Here is a 17,789-nt window from a genome sequence, read left to right as displayed (position 1 = left end):
TTGCTGTAAAGTGTTGCCGCAGCTTACGACAAAAAACAATGTTCAACAATTACGATTACAATGCTATCAGCATTATTAGTTTGTTTACTGTGTATTTGTGATTTTTTTTGAGTTTGCACAGTTTGTCTTCTTTTGCACATTGGTTATTTGTCAGATTTTGTGTGGAGTTTTGTTTGCATTTCTTTATTCTACAGTGAATGCCCTCAAGCAAATGAATCTCAGGGTAGTATACTGAGGCATGTACGAACTTCCCTAATAAATTTACTTTGAACTTTGAATTTTATAGAAAGCAAAGTTAGAGGTTAAAGTACAGATATGGAATTTAAAAATGCATAAAGACATAAATACCAGCATGCATTTACAATGTAAACAGTTATTAAAACGGTTGAAAATGTTTTTGAGTTTATTGCAGAGGGGTAATAGAGGAGGGTGTGGGAGGGGCTGACTAGATTTTTTGTTTGTGTGTATTTTTCATTGATTTTATTGTATTCCTATGGATGTCCATAAGAAAATGAATCTCTGGGTAATATATGGTGATATATACGTGCTTTCCTAATAAATTTACTTTGAACTTTACGTTATATAAAAAGTAAAGTTAGCACTTTAAGTATGGATATGGAATTTGAAATTGGTATAAAGACATAAATTCCAGGAGAGTTGGGGGCTGATTAGACTTTGGCTGTAGTTTTTCATCGATTCTATAGAGTTTCTTTGCATCCACAAGAAAATAAACTGCAGGGTAGTATACAGTGATGTATACGTACTTTGATAATAAATTTACTTCGGACGGTTGATCATATTAACTGTCAGGGGGAAGAAACTTTTAAGATGGTGTGAAGTTTTTGTTTTAATAGCCCGCCCTGCGCTTTCCAGAAGGGAAATTTTGGAAAAGGCTGTTTGGATCGTGCAGGGTGAATGGTGTCCACATTGATTTCTCCGGCCCGCTCCTTTGCAAGAGACGAGTCCTGCAGTTATCCCCATTGAACAACACACACAAAGTGCTGAGTCCATGCTGAGGAACATGCTGAATCTCGGTGCAGTCACTACAAGAACTCGGTGTGAGAGAACTGAGGTGTAGGGTTCATCTGCTACTAGACAGGGAGGGGCTGGGTTGGGTGAGGAAGCTCCTCAAATTATTGTAGTAGTGTACTACCCCAGGGACCCACATGAGTGGCAACAGTCTTATTACTTCCAGAAATGTAATAGAACAATATGTAATGAACGTAAAAATGGAAAAGGCAATGCATCATTTATTCTTGTAAATTCTTTTTATTACAGATAAAGTCTATCTTGATATCTATGTATGACGGTGACATTTAGACATGAACATACATGGAATGGAGGATCAGGTGCAGGGTATTAGTTTAATTTGGCATAGGCATTGTGGGCCAAAAGGCCTATTCCTGTACTGTTCTGTTCTATGACAGGAATTGCTTTACATATTTCACCTCTTCTCTTCCGCTCAGCTGTCCACCGCCTCTCTCTGGTGCCCCTCCTCCTTCCCTTTCCCCACTCTCCTCTCCAATCAGCTTTCTTCTCCATCAGCACTTGGCCTCTTCCACCAATCACCTCCCAGCTTCTCATCTTGTTCTCCTTTCATCCACCCAACCGCCTTCCCCCTCACCTCGTCTCACCTATCACCTTCGCGACACACGCGGAATGCTGGAGCAGGCCAGGCGGCATCTGTGGTAAGAAGTACAGTCAGCATTTCAGGCCGAGATCCTCCCTGGAACGCCGACAGTTATTTTTCCATGGACGCTGCCTGGCCTGCTGAGTTCCTCCAGCATTTTGCACGTGTTGTTCAGATTTCCAGCTTCTGTAGATTTTCTCATGCTTAGCACCTATTGCCTGCCAGCTTGTACTCCTTCCCCTCCCTCCAGTGAGAATACATCAGCCATGATGGAATGGCAGAGCAGACTCAATGGGCCAAATGACCTTTTTATTCTGGCTTCTACCCCCTTCCTTTCCAGCCTGATACGTCAACTGTTTATTTCCCTCCGTAGATGCTGCCTGACCCGCTGAGTTCCTCCAGCACTTTGTGTGTGCTGCCTTACAGATCCCTGTGCTAAATCTAACGCATCACAACCTTGCCTTTTGCTCTGTGCCGGTTTCTCTTCTGTATTGCACCGACGGTGGACAATAAGATCATTAGCTTTTACCATGTCATTATCAGAACACACAAATCAAATACAACGAACCTTGGCCTCTCCTTGTTTGGCAATTCCTAGGTTCCAATGTGCGCACAAACTCTGAAAAGCAAATGAGAGTGTTAGTATTGATCGCTTTCAGCTGGGCACCTGTCCATGAGGAAAACGCTCCATTAATCTGGCTGCTAGAATAACAAGACTTGACATCAAAGCTTTATCAATACGCATTTCTGTCTGAACGACCTTATCTACATTGTTTGCACTTTTAATGTTAAACGACGATTAGGCACTCTCAGGTTGGAGGAGCAACACCTCATATTCCTTCTGGGTGGTCCTCCATTGATTTCTCTTAACCACCAGTAAATTCTACCCCCTCCCTTCTCTCTTCTATTCCCCATTCTGGCTTCCCTCTTACCTCCTCTCTTCTCCTCAGCTGTCCATCAGCTCGCTCTTGGCCCTCCTCCTCCCCTCTCTCTCATGGTCCACTGTCCCTCCTATCAGATTCCTTCTTCTTCACCGCTTTACCTTTTCCACCAATCACCTCCTGCTTTCTTACTTTATCCCCCCCTCACCTATTCAACAAGCCGACCCCCTCACCTGCCAGCTTGTACTCCTTCCCCTCCCCCCCCCCCCCCCCCCCACCTTCTCATTCCGGCTTCTTGCTCTTCCTTTCCGGTCCTGATGAAGGGTCTCAGCCAAAAACATCAACTCTTTATTCCTCTCCATAGATGCTGCCTGACCTGCTGAGTTCCTCCAGCATTTTGTGTGTGTACCTTTCTAAATGCTAATGGTTTAATGTAGTTATTGGAGAATGAAGCAACTTATGCTGAGGCCATTCAGCCTATTTGGTCAGTTCTAGCTCTGATAAGTACTGTTCAATAAGTTCCGATATATTGACTGTGTGGGGGATTGGCAGATGAAACTGGGTGGGGGAGAGGAACGGAACAGGAGAAATTGGAAGAATGGGGGGAGGTGTGTGAGAAGGAACCCCAGTGGATCTTGGAAAGGTACTCTCCAAAGTATTCCCAAGTGCGATGTGCGTGGGTGATAGGCAGGTGGAACCAGGTGTGGGGGGAGAGGAACGGAACTGGGTAAGGGGAAGCTGGAAGAAGTTGGGGAGGTGTCTGAGAGGGAACCTGGGTGGATCAGAAAGGGAGAAAGAAAGACAGAAATGGTAATTGGCTTCTTCTTGTCACACGTATTGAAGTAGAGCAAAACCTTTGTTTTGCATGCCACCAACACAGATCAATAGAAGGATCTTGAGGGTTCATGTTGATAGATCCCTCCGTGTTGCCGTGCAGACTGGTGGCATTGTTACGAGAGCGTGTGGTGTGTAGGCCTTTATTAGTTAAGGGACTGAATTCACAAACTGAGGTAATGTTGCAACTCTGGTTAGACCACTCTTGAGAGAATTATGTTGATCTCTAGTTGCCTCTTTGTAGGAAGGATGTGGAGAGGGCGAGGAGGAGATTTACCAGGATGCTGCCTGGGGTAGAGAACATGTCTTATGAAGATAGGTTGAGTGAGCTCGGGCTTTCCTCTTTGGAGTGAGGGAGAATCAGAGATGACTCGATAGAGGTGTACAAGATGATAAGAGGCATTGATAGAGTGGAGAGACATACACGTTTTCCCAAGGAGGCAAAGGCTGATATGGGGGGCATAATTTTAATGTGATTGGAGGAAAGCATAGTTTATTCTGCACAGAGAGTGGCGGGTGGTGGAACACTCTGCCAGGGATGCTGGTAGAGGCAGATACACCAGGGACATTTAAGAGACCCTTAGATAGGCACATGGATGATAGGAAAATGGAGGAGTAGCGGGAGGGAAGAGTTGATTGATCTTGGAGTGGGTTAAGGGTTCGGCACGATATTGTGGGCCGAAAGGCCTGTACTGTATTGTGCTGTTCTATGCTGTATTTTATCACAGTGCGTTGAGACAGAACAAGGGGAATCCGATAACAGAGTGGAGAAGACAGTGTTACAGTTACAGAGAACATGCGGACAGGGGGAGAGCGCGATCCAAGCACACCGCTTCAAACCTCTTCACTTGGGTTGGGTGAAGCCAGAACTAGAGGTCACTGGTTAAGGGGAAAAAAGGTGAAATATCTGAGGGGAATCTGAGAGGGAACTCCTTCACTCAGAGAATAGTGTGAGTGTGGAATGAGCTGCCAGTGGAAACGGTTGTTGGGGGTTGGATCATAACATTTAAATCCGACATGGGTAAAACCTTCCCCACCACTCTACACGGAGTGCTGTCGCAGGAAAGCAGCATCCATCATCGGGGACCCCCATCACCCAGGCCATGCTCTCTCCTCGCTGCTGCCATCAGGAAGAAGGTACAGGAGCCTCAGGACCCACAGCACCAGGTTCAGGGACAGTTCCTGCACCAGAGGGGATAACTTCACTCAACTTCACATGTCCCATCACTGAACTATTCCCACAACCTATCCAGGACTCTTCATCTCATGTTCTCAATATTTATTGCTTATTTATTTATCATTAGTTTTTGTATTTGCACAGCTTGTTGTCATTTGCACTTTGGTTGTTTGTCCATCTGTTGGGGGGGGGGGGGGCGGTCTTTCATTGATTCTATCGTGTTTCTTGTATTTACTGCGAATGCCCAGAGGAAGTTGAATCTCAGCCTTGTTTCTGACGATACGTAGGTCCGTTGACAATAAGTTTACCTTGAAGTTTGGATTGGTACGTGGATGGGAAGGCTATGTGTGGGTAAATGCAAACAGGCTTTTTCTACTTGCGTTGAGCGAGACCAGAACTAGAGGCCATGGGTTAACAGTGAAAGGTGAAAAGTTTAAGAGGAACATGAGGGGAAACCCCTTCACTCAGAGGGTCGTGAGGGTGTGGAATGAGCTGCCAGCACAAGTGGTGCACGCAAGCTCGGTCTCAATGTTTAACGGAAGTTTGGATAGGTGCATGGATAGGAGGGGTACGGATATCTATGGTCCCAGTGCAGATCAACGGGAATAGGCAGTTTAAATGGTCTTGCATGGACTAGATGGGCTGAAGGGCCTGTTTCTGTGCTGTACTTTTCTATAACTCTATGAACCCAAGTGTTGCAATCGACCTCATATCCACCTATCGGCATTGTGTGGGCAGAAGGGATTAGTTTAGTTAGGCATTGGATTACTCGATTACTTAGGTTGGTACAACACTGTGGGCTGAGTTGGTACAACATGTTCATGAGCTCTACGTTCTATGTTCTGATTAGTGGGGCGTTAGTGAGTAGCGGGGGGATACAGGTTATCGAGAAATGGGACTTCCCTCTGGCAGAAACTAGGTGGAGCTCCAGAACAGGTCATTAATTGCAGTCTACCATCCCTGCAGGACTTGTATGTGTTCAGGACAAAGAAGCAGGCAGGATTAATCATCACAGGCACTCCCCACCCTGCAAAATGCCTTTTCCAAAAGCTTCCTTCTGGAAAATGCTAATGGGTAGCCTCTAGCCTGATGGCATGAACATCGATTTCTCGAACTTCCAGTAATGGCTCCCTCTCCTGTCCTTTCACCATTCCTCATTCCCGTTTCCCTCTCTCACCTCATCTCCTAACCTTTCCATCACCTCCCTCTGGTGCTCCTCCCCCTTCCCTTTCTTCCGTGGTCTTCTGTCCTCTCCTATCAGATTCCCCCTTCTCCAGACCTTTATCTCTTTCACCAATCGACCTCCCACTCTTTACTTCACTCCCTCCTCCTCTCCTGGTTTCCCCTATCATCCACCACCTTGTATTTCGTCCTCCCCTCCCTCCACCCTCTTGCTCTGACTTCTCATCTTTTTTCTCCTGTCCTGCCAAAGGGTCTCGGCCCGAAACGTCGAGTGTACTCTTTTCCGTGGGTGCTGCCTGGCCTGCTGAGTTCCTCCAGCATTTTGTGTGTGTTGCCATCTTAAAAGCTTCTTCCTCCAGGCTTTTAATCTGATCAACTATTCTAGTTACCCCCACCCCTCTCTATCTAATAACTCAGTCACTCCATTGCAAACACTCTAAACCAGTTTTTATAAGGCTGTTTATGTGGTATATACATTACATGCTGGTATTAATATATTTATGCACATTTTATTCCATACCTGTACTTTAACCTGTAAATGTATATATAATTATTTATGTTTTATATAATTCTTTATTCTTCTTAATCGTATGTTTTTTTTTGCATGTTGCACCTTTGGTAGCGACATTATTACAGCTTTAGGCCTCAGTATTCAGCATTCAATTCTGGCATTGTACGTAAGGGGTTTGTACCTTCTCCTCGTGAATGCGTGGGTTTCCTCCGGGTGCTCTGGTTTCCTCCTATAATCCAAAGAGGTACCAGTTAGGGGGTTAATTGGTGATTGTAAATTGTCCTGCGATTAGTCTAGGGTTAGTTGGTGGCTCGTTGGGCTGGTAGGGCCTGTTCCTCTCTGTATCTCTGAGTAAATAAGACACAGGGAGTTTCTAATACATGTCGATGAAAACAGCAAATCAAGGTGATCCTTGAACGCATGAACCGTACAGCCACAGGTTCTAAGATCCCAAGGTGACTTTTATAAAACATACGGAGATGTTGAGGTGGCAAGTGGGTTATTTATTTGATTGAGATACAACGCGGAACAGACCTTTCCGGTCCTTTGAGTCACACCACCCAGCCACCCCGGCCCAATCACAGGACAATTCACAATGACCAGTTGATCTACCAACCGGTAAGCCTTTGGACTGTGGGAGGAACCCAAAGCACCCACGGGAAGCCCACGTGGTCACGGGGAGAACATACAAACTCCTTACAGGCAGCGACAGGAATTGAGCCCGGATCCCTGGTACGGTAAAGGCATCGTGAGAGGAGAGAGTGATGGCGAGGATGAGAGTTTTAGGGACGGGATTTCAGAGCTCAGGGATTCAGTCACTGAAGACGAGAACTGTCAATGGTGGAGTGATTAGATTCAGAAACTGGATGTCTCATAGACTTGTCTGTGCTGTTGTTATGACAACCTGGATACAAGAGTGAATATTCTTTATTTTTCAATGCAGGTTTCGTACTTCAGTACAATACAGGTAATCTACACCGTGGGCTACAGTCTGTCTCTCATTGTGCTCACCATCGCTGTGGTCATCCTGTTGGCCTTCCGGTAGGTACTTCACACCACCACCTCTGAGATGCCATTGTTAGACTCTCTTGAAAGCTGTGATTGTAATCATCCAGTCTGATTTGAGTGACACATCAACATTCCCTATAAGCCTCGTCCGGCAGAACAGAACACAGAAACAGGCCATTCAGCCCACCATAAACATGCTGACCATCAAGGAACATCCATCCTCTGTGATGTAAGCTAGAACTGCATTTTGGAGGCATCTTCCTCGGCCTCAATTTTCAGCTTTAATATTGTACCCAGGGTATAAGTGCCATGAGAATTTGCTTTTCTTGCATCAGCAATTTACATTATAAACATGACAAACATCAGCTGGACAGGTGGGAGCTCATGTGCTGTTCTTTTGCACCCCCCTTCCCTCCCCAGGAAAGAGGGCCAAGCTGGCGGTACTGGTCTCCCTCAGTGTTGGACTGCGATGTCCCTCTGACCAAGACTCCTACTGTAAACCCAAGGTTTCTCCTCCTTTCCCTCTCTGAGTCAGAGAGCCATAAGGCCCTTCAGCCCATCAAATCCACCCTGAACATCAACCACCCATTTATTCTCATCTGGTTATATTCTCCCCACAACCTCATCAACTACCCCCCCCCCCCAGATTCTACTGCTCACCCACACACCAGGGGCAATTTGCAGTGGATAGGTACACAGAGGGGAGGGACCTGGAGGAAGATGGGCCCAGCACAGGAATTTGGGAACAGTTGGGTGGGCACTGTGATCAGCATGGACTGGCTGGACTGAGGGGTCATATTGTATTGCTGTATGACTCGAAGTTTCTCTTAAAGATAAGTTACAGTCTCAAACTTCTGCTTCAATCACTTAAACGTAAGTGGAACAGAAGATGATTGACTCCCCAACCAGCTCCAATTTCTAATCTTCTCTAAGCCACAAAGAGGAAGAAACTGGGGGTCCATGAGCCAGTTATCATTGGGAGTTTTGGAGGTGGAGAGTGTCAATAACTTTAAATACCTTGGTGTTATCATATCCCAGGATTTGTCCTGGGTCCAGCATGCAAGTGCCATTTCAGAGAAAGCACATCAGTGCCTCTATTCTCTTAGAAGTTTGCATTGATTGGTTACCTAAATGTTTGGCAAACTTCGACAGATGCACAGTGGAGAGTATCCTAACTGGTTGCATCATGGCCTGCTGTGGAAGCACCAACGGCCAAGAATGGAGAAGTCTTCAGAAATTGCTGGATACAGACCTGCCCATCACAGGCAAAGCACTCCCCATCACTGAGGAGAGCTGCCACAAGAAAGCAGCACCCATCATCAAGGACCCCCAACATCCAGGCCATGCCTCTCTTCATGCTCCCACCATTGAGCAGAAGTTACAAGAGCCTTAGGTCCCACACCACCAGGTTCAGGAATAGTTATTACCCCGCAGCCATCAAGCTCCTAAACTGGTGTGGATGATTTCACTCAGCTCAACTCCAAGCAGATTCCACAACCTACAGACTCGCTTTCAAGGACTCACGTTCTCACTATCATTTAACATATTTTGCACTTTGATTGTTTGGCAGTCTTTATGTAAATGCCTGCAAGAGGATGAATCTCAGGATACAGAATACGTACTTTGATAATAAGATAACTCAGAACTTGGACTTTTCCAGGAACCTACATTGCACACGGAATTATATCCACATCCAGCTGTTTATCACCTTCATCCTGCGGAGTTTATCTGTGATTATCAAAGATGCCGTTCTCTTCGGTGACGATGACATTGACCACTGCAGCTTCTCTACGGTAAGGCACCTTTGACCTCTGGAGCATGGGCCTGGAATGGGTGGATTGGCAGGAGGGTTTGGAGAATGGAATCACAGAACATTACAGCACAATACAGGCCTCGATGTCGTGCCAACCATTTATCTTACTCCAAGACCAATCTAACTGTTCCCTGCGTCATAGCCCCTATTTTGCTTTCATACATATGCCTATCTCTTAAATGCCCCAAATGTACCTGTCTCTGCCACTGCCCCTAGCAGGGTATTCCACTCTCTGTTAAAAACCTCCCCTGACATACCCCTATACTTTAAATTTATGCCCTCTCGTATTAGCCATTCTGCCCTGGGGAAATGCCTCTGGCTGCCCACTCTATTTATGTCTCTTATTATCTTATAAACTTCTATCATCCATGTGCCTCCCTAAGAGTTTCTTAAATGTCCCTGATGTATCTGCCCCTGTCGCCATCTCTGCAGCGTGCTCCATGCACCCACCACTCCCTGTGGAAAAAAGAAACCTCTGACATCCCACCCATTCTTTCCTCCAATCACCTTAAAATTATACCCCCCGCGTTAGCCATTTCCACCCTGGGAAAAAGCCTATCCACTCGATCTATGCCTGTTATCAGCTTGAAAGTCTCTATCAAGTCACCTCTCAACCTCTTTCACTCCAACGATGAAGGCCCTAGCTCTCCCAATGAGAAGCTAGGACACAGAACATCAGCTCTGCATCTCTGTGCTAACTATGATGCCAATTGAAACTACATAGGGGCTTTATCCAATGGGGGGGGGAGGGATGGGTCTGATTGAAACCTACCAGCTTCTGCAAGTCTTGAATACAGCGGATGCGAGAGGATGCTTCAGTTAGTAGGGAAGTCCAGGATCCGAGGACATGTCCTCACGATAGTGGACGTCCCTTCAGAACAGAGATGAGGAGGATTTTCTTCAGCCAGAGAGTGGTGAATCTGTGGAATTCACTGCACAAATGGCTGCAGAGGCTGTGTCATTGGGTATATTTAAGGCAGAAACTGATAGGTTCTTGATTGGTGAGGGGGTTAAGAGTTACATGATGAAAGTTGGAGAATGAGGTCAATCAGCTGTGGTTGGATGGCAGAGCAGACCCAATGGGCCAAATGGCTGAATTCTGCTTATGTTCACAAGGTCTTTATCCTCTATCTTATGTCGGCTCATGCTTAAATGCTTTTAAGTGTTGTCTTAATATCATCCCCAGCGGCCCAGTGTGATAATATCAGAAACTTACCTTGCTGATCTCCTTCAAACGTGTCAGCCCTCGCCAGAGGCCACGACCTCAGAACAGAAGGAAATCCCTTCAGAACAGAGATGAGAGGTTGTTTAGCCAGAGGGTGGAGAATATGTGGAATTCATTGCTGCAGCTGGCTGTGGAGGCCAAGTCATTTGGTACGGTTCCTGATTAGTCAGGGCGTCAAAGGTCATGGGGAGAAAGCAGAAGAGTGGGGTTGAGAGGGATAATAAATCGGTGGGGCAGACTCAATGAGCTGAGTGACCTAATTCTCCTCTCATTTCATCTGGTCTTGCGGTGTAATACATGCTCTCCAGTATATGGCACTCCTACCCTGGGGCAAAGGGCATTCTGGTCTACTCTTTCTATGCCTACCATAAATCTATAAAGCTCCATCGGATCTCCCCTTGGCCTCTGCCACTCCCGAGAAAACAGCCCAAGTTGGTCCAAACTTTCCTTACGGAAAAGCCTTTCAATCCAGACAGCATCCTGGTGAAGACACAATAGAGGGTGCAGATACCAGAAACTGGAGCAACACACAGAAAGCCAGAGGAACTCAGTGGGTCAGGCATCATCTACGGAGCAGATACAGATCCAGGTTTATTATCACTGACATGTCAGGAAACAGGAGGAAATCTGTAAATGCTGGAAATTCAAGCAACACACACAAAATGCTGGTGGAACGCAGCAGGCCAGGCAGCATCTATAGGGAGAAGCACTGTCGACGTTTCGGGCCGAGACCCTTCGTCAGGACAGATGAAGGGTCTCAGCCCGAAACGTCGACTATACTTCTCCCTATAGATGTCGCCTGACCTGCTGCGTTCCACCAGCGTTTTGTGTGTGTTGCTTGAATGTCAGGAAATCTGATTTTTGCAGCAGCCGTTCAGTGCAAGACATAAAACATTTCTATAAATTACAAAGAGAAATGCAAAAATAAATTAATAGTACAAAAAGAAAGCAAAGCAGTGACGGGCCATTCAGAGCGCTGATGGTGGAGGGTAAGAAGCTGTTCCTAAATCCTCCCTGGTGGTAGTAATGAGAAGCGAGTCTGTCCAGTATGGTGAGGGACCTTCATGGAGGATGCTGCCATCTTGAAGCACCACCTTTTGAAGACGTCCTCGATGGTGGGGAGGGTTGTGTCCGTGATGGGGCTGGCTGAGCCTACAACCCTCTGCAGCCTCTTGAACCTGTGCACTGGAGCCTCCAGACTAGTCAGAATGCCCCCCATTGTACATCTGAAGAAATTTGCCGACGTTTCTGGTCGAGAAATTTCATCTGGACCAATGAGAAGTCAAGATGAAGGGTTTCAACTCTAAACATCCATTTCTCTCCGTGGACGCTTTCTTACCTGCTGAGTTGAATGACCAGACAAAACCTCTACTAGATCTTCTCCAGCATCTCCACATCCTTCCTGTCACGGGTCCCTGGCAACCACAGTGGCTTCCCAATAGATCATCAGGAGTCAGTGAGGGGGAAGACCAGTGATACCATACCCCTTCCCTTCCCTTACCTACTCGATGAACCAAAGATCTGGAAGTGGAAGCAAGGTGAGTATTCTTGAGATACAGGACCAGGCCCTTCCGACACAATGAGCTGTGCCGCCCAATTACACACGTGTGACCAATTAGCCTTCTAACCCGAACATCTTTGGACTGTGGGAGGAAACCGGGCGCTCCCGAAAGCCATTGACGTTGCACAGTAGTTCTGTGCTATCAAAGTCAACCCTGCAGTCATTGCGTATGCAACCTTCTGCTATTGCTGACTTGCAATCAAGTCCGTTAAAATCAACACCTAGACCCGGCTGGAAGCCCAAGAAGAGTTTATGGACCCGATGGAGGTTTATAAGACTATGAGAGGCATAGACAGAGTAGACAGAGAGTACCTTTTTCCCTGGGTTGAAATTTCTAATACCAGAGGGAATTCATTTAAGGTGAGGGTGATAAGGGTGCCATAGTATCGTGGCGGTTACCGCGACACTACCACAGCTCAGGGCACTCCGGAGTTTGGAGTTTAATTCTACTGTCGTTCTGTAAGGGGCCTCAGTATATCCTCCCTGTGGAAGGTGTGGGGTTTCTCCGGGCCCTCAGGTTTCCTCACACAGTCCAAAGGCTTCCCAGGTCAGTTAATAGTTCATTGCAAGTTGTGCTGCGATTAGGTTTGTCAGGGGTCGCTGGGGTGGTGTGGCTCGAAGGACCAGAGGGCTGACCCTACTGTTTGGCTAAATAAACAACAATTATTAAAGGAGATACGAGAGGCAAGCCTTTAACCCAGAGAGTGGTGGGTGTCTGGACTGCACTGCCTGGGGTGGTGGCAGAGGCAGAAACATCAGATAGGCACATGAGTGTGAGGAAAATGGACGGAAATAGATATAGTATAGGCAGAGGGGATCAGTTGGCCACTGGATGACTAATTTAACTGATTCAGCACAAGATTGTGGGCCGTGTGCAGTACTGTACTATGTCCTATGTTCTAAATACATGGATGGGAGGGCTATGGTTCAGGAGTGGGCCAATGGGACGAGGCAGAAAAAGTATGGCTTGGACTAGATGGGCTGAAGGGCCTGCTTCTGTGCTGTAGTGCTATAGGATACTATACATTAGGGACAAGAATGGGCCAAGTCTGCACTTTCACCCATTTAGATTGTGATAGTTCTTCAACACAGCCATGTTCACTCCTCTTTGCTCCATATCCTTCGATCCAAAGATAAAAAGCAAGTCATTGACTCCACTATTCCAAGTGTTACATTTCACACATTTCACCCGTTTACTTCGAAGCCCCGGTTTCCTTGGGCTGCATACGTCCAGGGAATACCTACTCCAGTCCCGCCAAACCCGTGAGATTGGGACGGTTGTGAGGATGCTGTGAGATTTGCTTCCCTGTTACAACTCAGTGCCGAGAAATAACCGACAGCACACTGCATACGATTAAACGAATTACATCATGAAGGTTAATAAAGAAAGCAAAAGGGCCCGTTATAATTAAACAGTCAAATGTGCTCAGGTTGGAGCTCAACTCTTCGAAAGTCACTCCTATTCACCGACCCTCAGTAGACCCGGCACCTGGCTCCATTGAATCACGGTCCCCACTGGCTCGAATCCTACAACCGGCTCTCTCCAGCATCTTCTCTCTTCATCTCTCGCTGAATGAAGACCCCCGCTCACACCGGTGTCAGGCACACAAAAAAATACCCGCTCCCCAGATTGGACGGCTCACATCCCGAAGCACCCGTTATCTCAAAACGTGACCCAAACACCGCTTCTACGGAAAGACCATCACGTTAGCAGTGAAACCTTTCCCAGGGCGTTACAATTTCTTTTAACCCGATACCGCTCCTCATTGTTATTCATCATTTCCAGCCATCACGTTTCTGAAATCCTCCCACCTCGCTGCTAAACACATCTTTTTTACCCTTATTTGTTTTTTCAAGACCCGGACATCACTGGTGTTTATTTTTCATTTATTTTATTAGAAATACAGCACAGAACAGGCCCTTCCGGCCCTTTGACCCAGCCGTCCAGAAAGCCACTGATTTAACCCCGAGCCTGATCATGGGGCGGCTTACAATTAACCTACTAGCCGGTACGTCTGCGGACTGTGGCAGGAAGCCAGAGCACCCGGAGGAAACGCACGTGCAAATTCACTTAAAGAGGATGCCAGAATTGAACCCCAGACTCTCATGTCCCGAGCCGTAATAGCATCACACTACCACACTGGTCAGCCACGTTGCTGGGTCTGGAGTCTCCCTGAATCGTCTTCCATACCTCAAAGTCAAAATTGAGTTTGTTGTCATCTGCACAAGTACACATCTGCAATGGAAATCTTACTTGCAGCAGCGTTGCAGGCAGAGAGCATCAGATAAGCAGTGTTCACAAGAGAAACATAAATTAAACATAGATCATTATCTCACATGTCTGTTCTCTGTGTAATCTCAGTTTTATTCTGAGTCTGTTCTTTCAGATCCTAGATTCTCCTATTAGTGGAAACATCCTCTCCTCATCCACTCTATCCAGGCCTTTAAATATTCCATAATTAGATCGGGGTGGCACAGTAGTGTAGTGGTTAGCACAACGCTTTACAGTACAAGCGACCCGGGTTCAGTTCCTGCCACTGCCTGTAAGAAGTTTGTACGTTCACCCCTTGATTATGTGGGTTTCTTCCTAGTGCTCTGGTTTCCTCCCACATTCTGAATGGGTCATTGTAAATTGTCCCATGACTTGGCTAGGGTTAAATTGGGGGATTGTTTGGCATCGTGGCTCGAAGGGTCAGAAAGGCTTATTCTGTGCCATATCTCAATACATAAATCTCCCTTTGTTCTTCTGAACTGCATCGAGTACAGGCCCAGAGACATCAAATGCTCCTCATAAGTTAACCCTTTCATTTTTGTGAACCTCCTCCAGATCCTCTTCTTTTCTCAGGTACAGAGCCAAAAATTGTTCACAATATTCCAAATCCAGTCTGATCAATGCCTTATAACACCTCAGCAGTACCTTGTTGCTTTTAACAATGTCTATCAATATTCCTCGGCGCCCAACTATTGGTGTATCTGCCTTATTATTGGTGTATCCATCCTACCATTTGTGTATCTGCCCTATCATTGGTGTATCTGCCCTACTAATGGTGTATCTGCCCTACCATTGGTGTATTTGTCCTACTATTAGTGTATCTGCCCTACCGTTGGTGATTCTGCCCTATCATTGGTGATTCTGCCCTGCTATTGGTGTATCTGCCCTCCCTTAGTTAACTTCAAAAATGCATCCCTTAGTTTCCCAAAATACACCTGTTGGTCCCATGAGTTCTGGGGGCAGAATTGACTGACATCGTTACTAGAGAGGGTGCAGGGAGGCAATACTTTCCAAGGTTAACGCTACCACTGTTCCTTTGCTGCAGGTGGGATGTAAGATTGCCGTGGTGTTCTGCTATTTCTTCATGATGACGAATTACTTCTGGCTGCTGGTGGAGGCTCTGTATCTCAACTCACTGCTACTGGCTTCCTTCTCCTACGTTAGGAGTTCCATCTGGTGGTGGAGCCTGCTCGGGTGGGGTAGGTACTGCAGTCTGAGCACCTGGTGAGATCGTGGCAGTAGAGAGTCCCGTGTTGTGATGCCTACAGAGTAACTTCCCTCACCTCAAAGATCAAAGTAAATTTGTTATCAAAGTGCATTATGCCACCATATACAAACCTGAGATTCATTTTCTTACGGGCATTTACAGGAAAATAAAGAAATACAGTTGAATTTATGAAAAATTATACATAAGCAAAGACTGACAAGCAATCAACTTGTAAAAGAAGACAAATGGTGCAAATAATAAAAAGTGAATAAATAATACTGAGAACATGAATTGTAGAGTCCTTGAAAGTGAGTCTACAGATTGTGGAATCAGTTCAGTGTTGAGGTGAGTGAAGTTATCCACGCTGGTTCAGGAGTCTGATGGTTGAAGGGTGATAACAGTTCCTGAACCCGATGGTGTGGGACCAAAGGCTCCTGGGCCTCCTTCCCAATGGTAGCACTGAGAAGTCAGCCTGGCCTGGAGGATGGGGGATCCTGGATGATGATGCTGTGCAGTCCAAAGCAAACGTACGTGGAACATACTGTCCTTGCCTGGAAACACGTACCACCCGGCTCAGAGTTAGCTTCCATCCCTATTCAACGGTACGATAACTTGAACTCTTGACTTCACAATCCACCTCGTTATGATCTTGCCTCTTACTGTTTCCCTGCACTGCACTCTCTTTGTAACCTTTACACTCTATTCTGCATTCGGTTATTGTTTTACCTTGTTCTACCTCAATGCGCTGTGTGATGATTTGATCTGTATGAGCAGTATGCAAGACAAGCATTTTGCTTACCTTGGTATACGTGACAATAATCAACCAATTCCAATAACACAGCGCAGGAACGGGCCCTCACCTAGTTTCACCTATCACCAAGTTCTCTCCCTTCCCCTTCTGGTCCTCCTCCTACATCTCTCTTCTTCCCACTTGCCTATCACCTCCCTCTGGTACCCCTCCTCCTTCCCTTTCTCCCACAGTCCACCTTCCTCTCCTATCAGTTGCCCTCTTCTCCATCCCTTTACCTCTTCCACCTAGCACCTCTCAGCCCCCTTTCCCTACCCACCCACCTTGCCCCCTCACCGGGTCTCAACTATCATCTGCCAGCTTGTACTCCTTCCTCTCCCCACGTGAATGGTCCCGATGAAGGGTCTTGGCCTAAAACATTGACTTCATAGATACTCCCATTACCCTTCCCTTCTCATCACCTCCTTCTGGTGCCCCTCCTCCTTCCCTTTCTCCCATGGTCTCCTATTGGATTTCTCCTTCTCCAGCCCTTCACCTCTTCCATCTTTCACCTCCCAGCTTCTTCATCTCCTCTCCCCCACCCACCTACCTTCCCCCTCACTTGGCTTCACCTCCTCCTCCCCACCTTCTTATTCTGACATTTTCCCCCTTCCAGTGCAGTCCTGAAGGATCCCGGCCTGAAACCTTGACCGTTTATTCCTCTCCGTATACTGTATGCTGCCTGACCTGCTGAGTTCCTCCAGCATCTTTGTGTGTTTCACAGGAATAAGCTTTTCAGTGTAGAAGATTGTGCTGAAATAATTAAACTAGTAATTAAATAGCTAAATAAGTGAATCCCTTCTGCCTAAAGCACATTCATATTCCTTCCACTCTGCACATCCACGTAAGAGCCTCTTAATCACCACAACGGTATCCGCTGCCACCAGCACCTGCACAGGAAGGGAAGAGGAAGAAGTCAGTGTCACTTACAAACTTACTAACTATGTTAGAGTGTAATTATGCGGGCAGCTGGAAAAATTATCCCTCTTGTGTTTCTTGATCTCAGTACTGGAAACTCAGTGTCTCTCAGCACTGCCACCTTCATCTGGGCCACATCTTCGTTAAAGCAGGGTCGGGATCTCATCCAGATCATTGATAGAGATGACAGATAGGCCTAGCACCACTTACAGCCTGCACAGCTCTCTTCCAAAATGAAATAAATCTCTGACGTCCAGCCATCTAATGAGCAATTTCTCTTCCTCTAGGTGTTCCAACTATCTGCATGCTTGCCTGGGTAATTACCAAAATCCAGTTTGAGAACACTGAGTAAGTAAAACATCTTAAATTTTCAATTCAAGAGCCAGGGGTAATGTTGCAGTTCTATAAGACCCTGGTGAGACCTCACCTGGAGTATTGTGTCCAGTTCTGGTCCCCTCACTATAGGAAGGATGTGGAAGCTTTAGAGAGGGTGTGGAGGAGATTTACCAGGATGCTGCCTGGATTAGAGAGCATGTCTTAAGATGAAAGGTTAAGTGGGCTAGGGCCTTTCTCTTTGGAGAGAAGGAAGATGAAATGTAACTCGCTAGAGTGTGCAAGATGATAAAAGGGATAGATAGAGTGGACTGTCAAAGGCCTTTGCCCAGGGTGCAAATGGCTAGTACAAAGGGCAAAATGTTAAAGTGATTGGAGGAAAGTATAGGGACAGTATCTGGTGTAGGTTTTCTACACAGAGAGTGGTGAGTGTGTGGAGCACCCTGCCGG

At 46.5% G+C, this 17,789-nt stretch overlaps 1 protein-coding gene across 1 annotated transcript in view; it reads left to right on the top strand.

The window, feature by feature from the left end:
• Nucleotides 1–17,789, top strand: part of ghrhrl (growth hormone releasing hormone receptor, like) — an 89,170-nt gene that overhangs the window by 37,225 nt on the left and 34,156 nt on the right. The window contains exons 5-8 of the mRNA XM_073052961.1: nucleotides 7,159–7,256; nucleotides 8,884–9,016; nucleotides 15,140–15,293; nucleotides 17,294–17,354. Of these exons, the coding sequence (XP_072909062.1) occupies nucleotides 7,159–7,256; nucleotides 8,884–9,016; nucleotides 15,140–15,293; nucleotides 17,294–17,354 (446 nt within the window). The remainder of the gene's footprint in view (nucleotides 1–7,158; nucleotides 7,257–8,883; nucleotides 9,017–15,139; nucleotides 15,294–17,293; nucleotides 17,355–17,789) is intronic.

This window comes from Hemitrygon akajei, chromosome 8 (genome assembly GCF_048418815.1).
Source record: "Hemitrygon akajei chromosome 8, sHemAka1.3, whole genome shotgun sequence".
Taxonomy (NCBI): domain Eukaryota; kingdom Metazoa; phylum Chordata; class Chondrichthyes; order Myliobatiformes; family Dasyatidae; genus Hemitrygon; species Hemitrygon akajei.
This window is presented reverse-complemented; position numbering and strand designations above follow the sequence as displayed.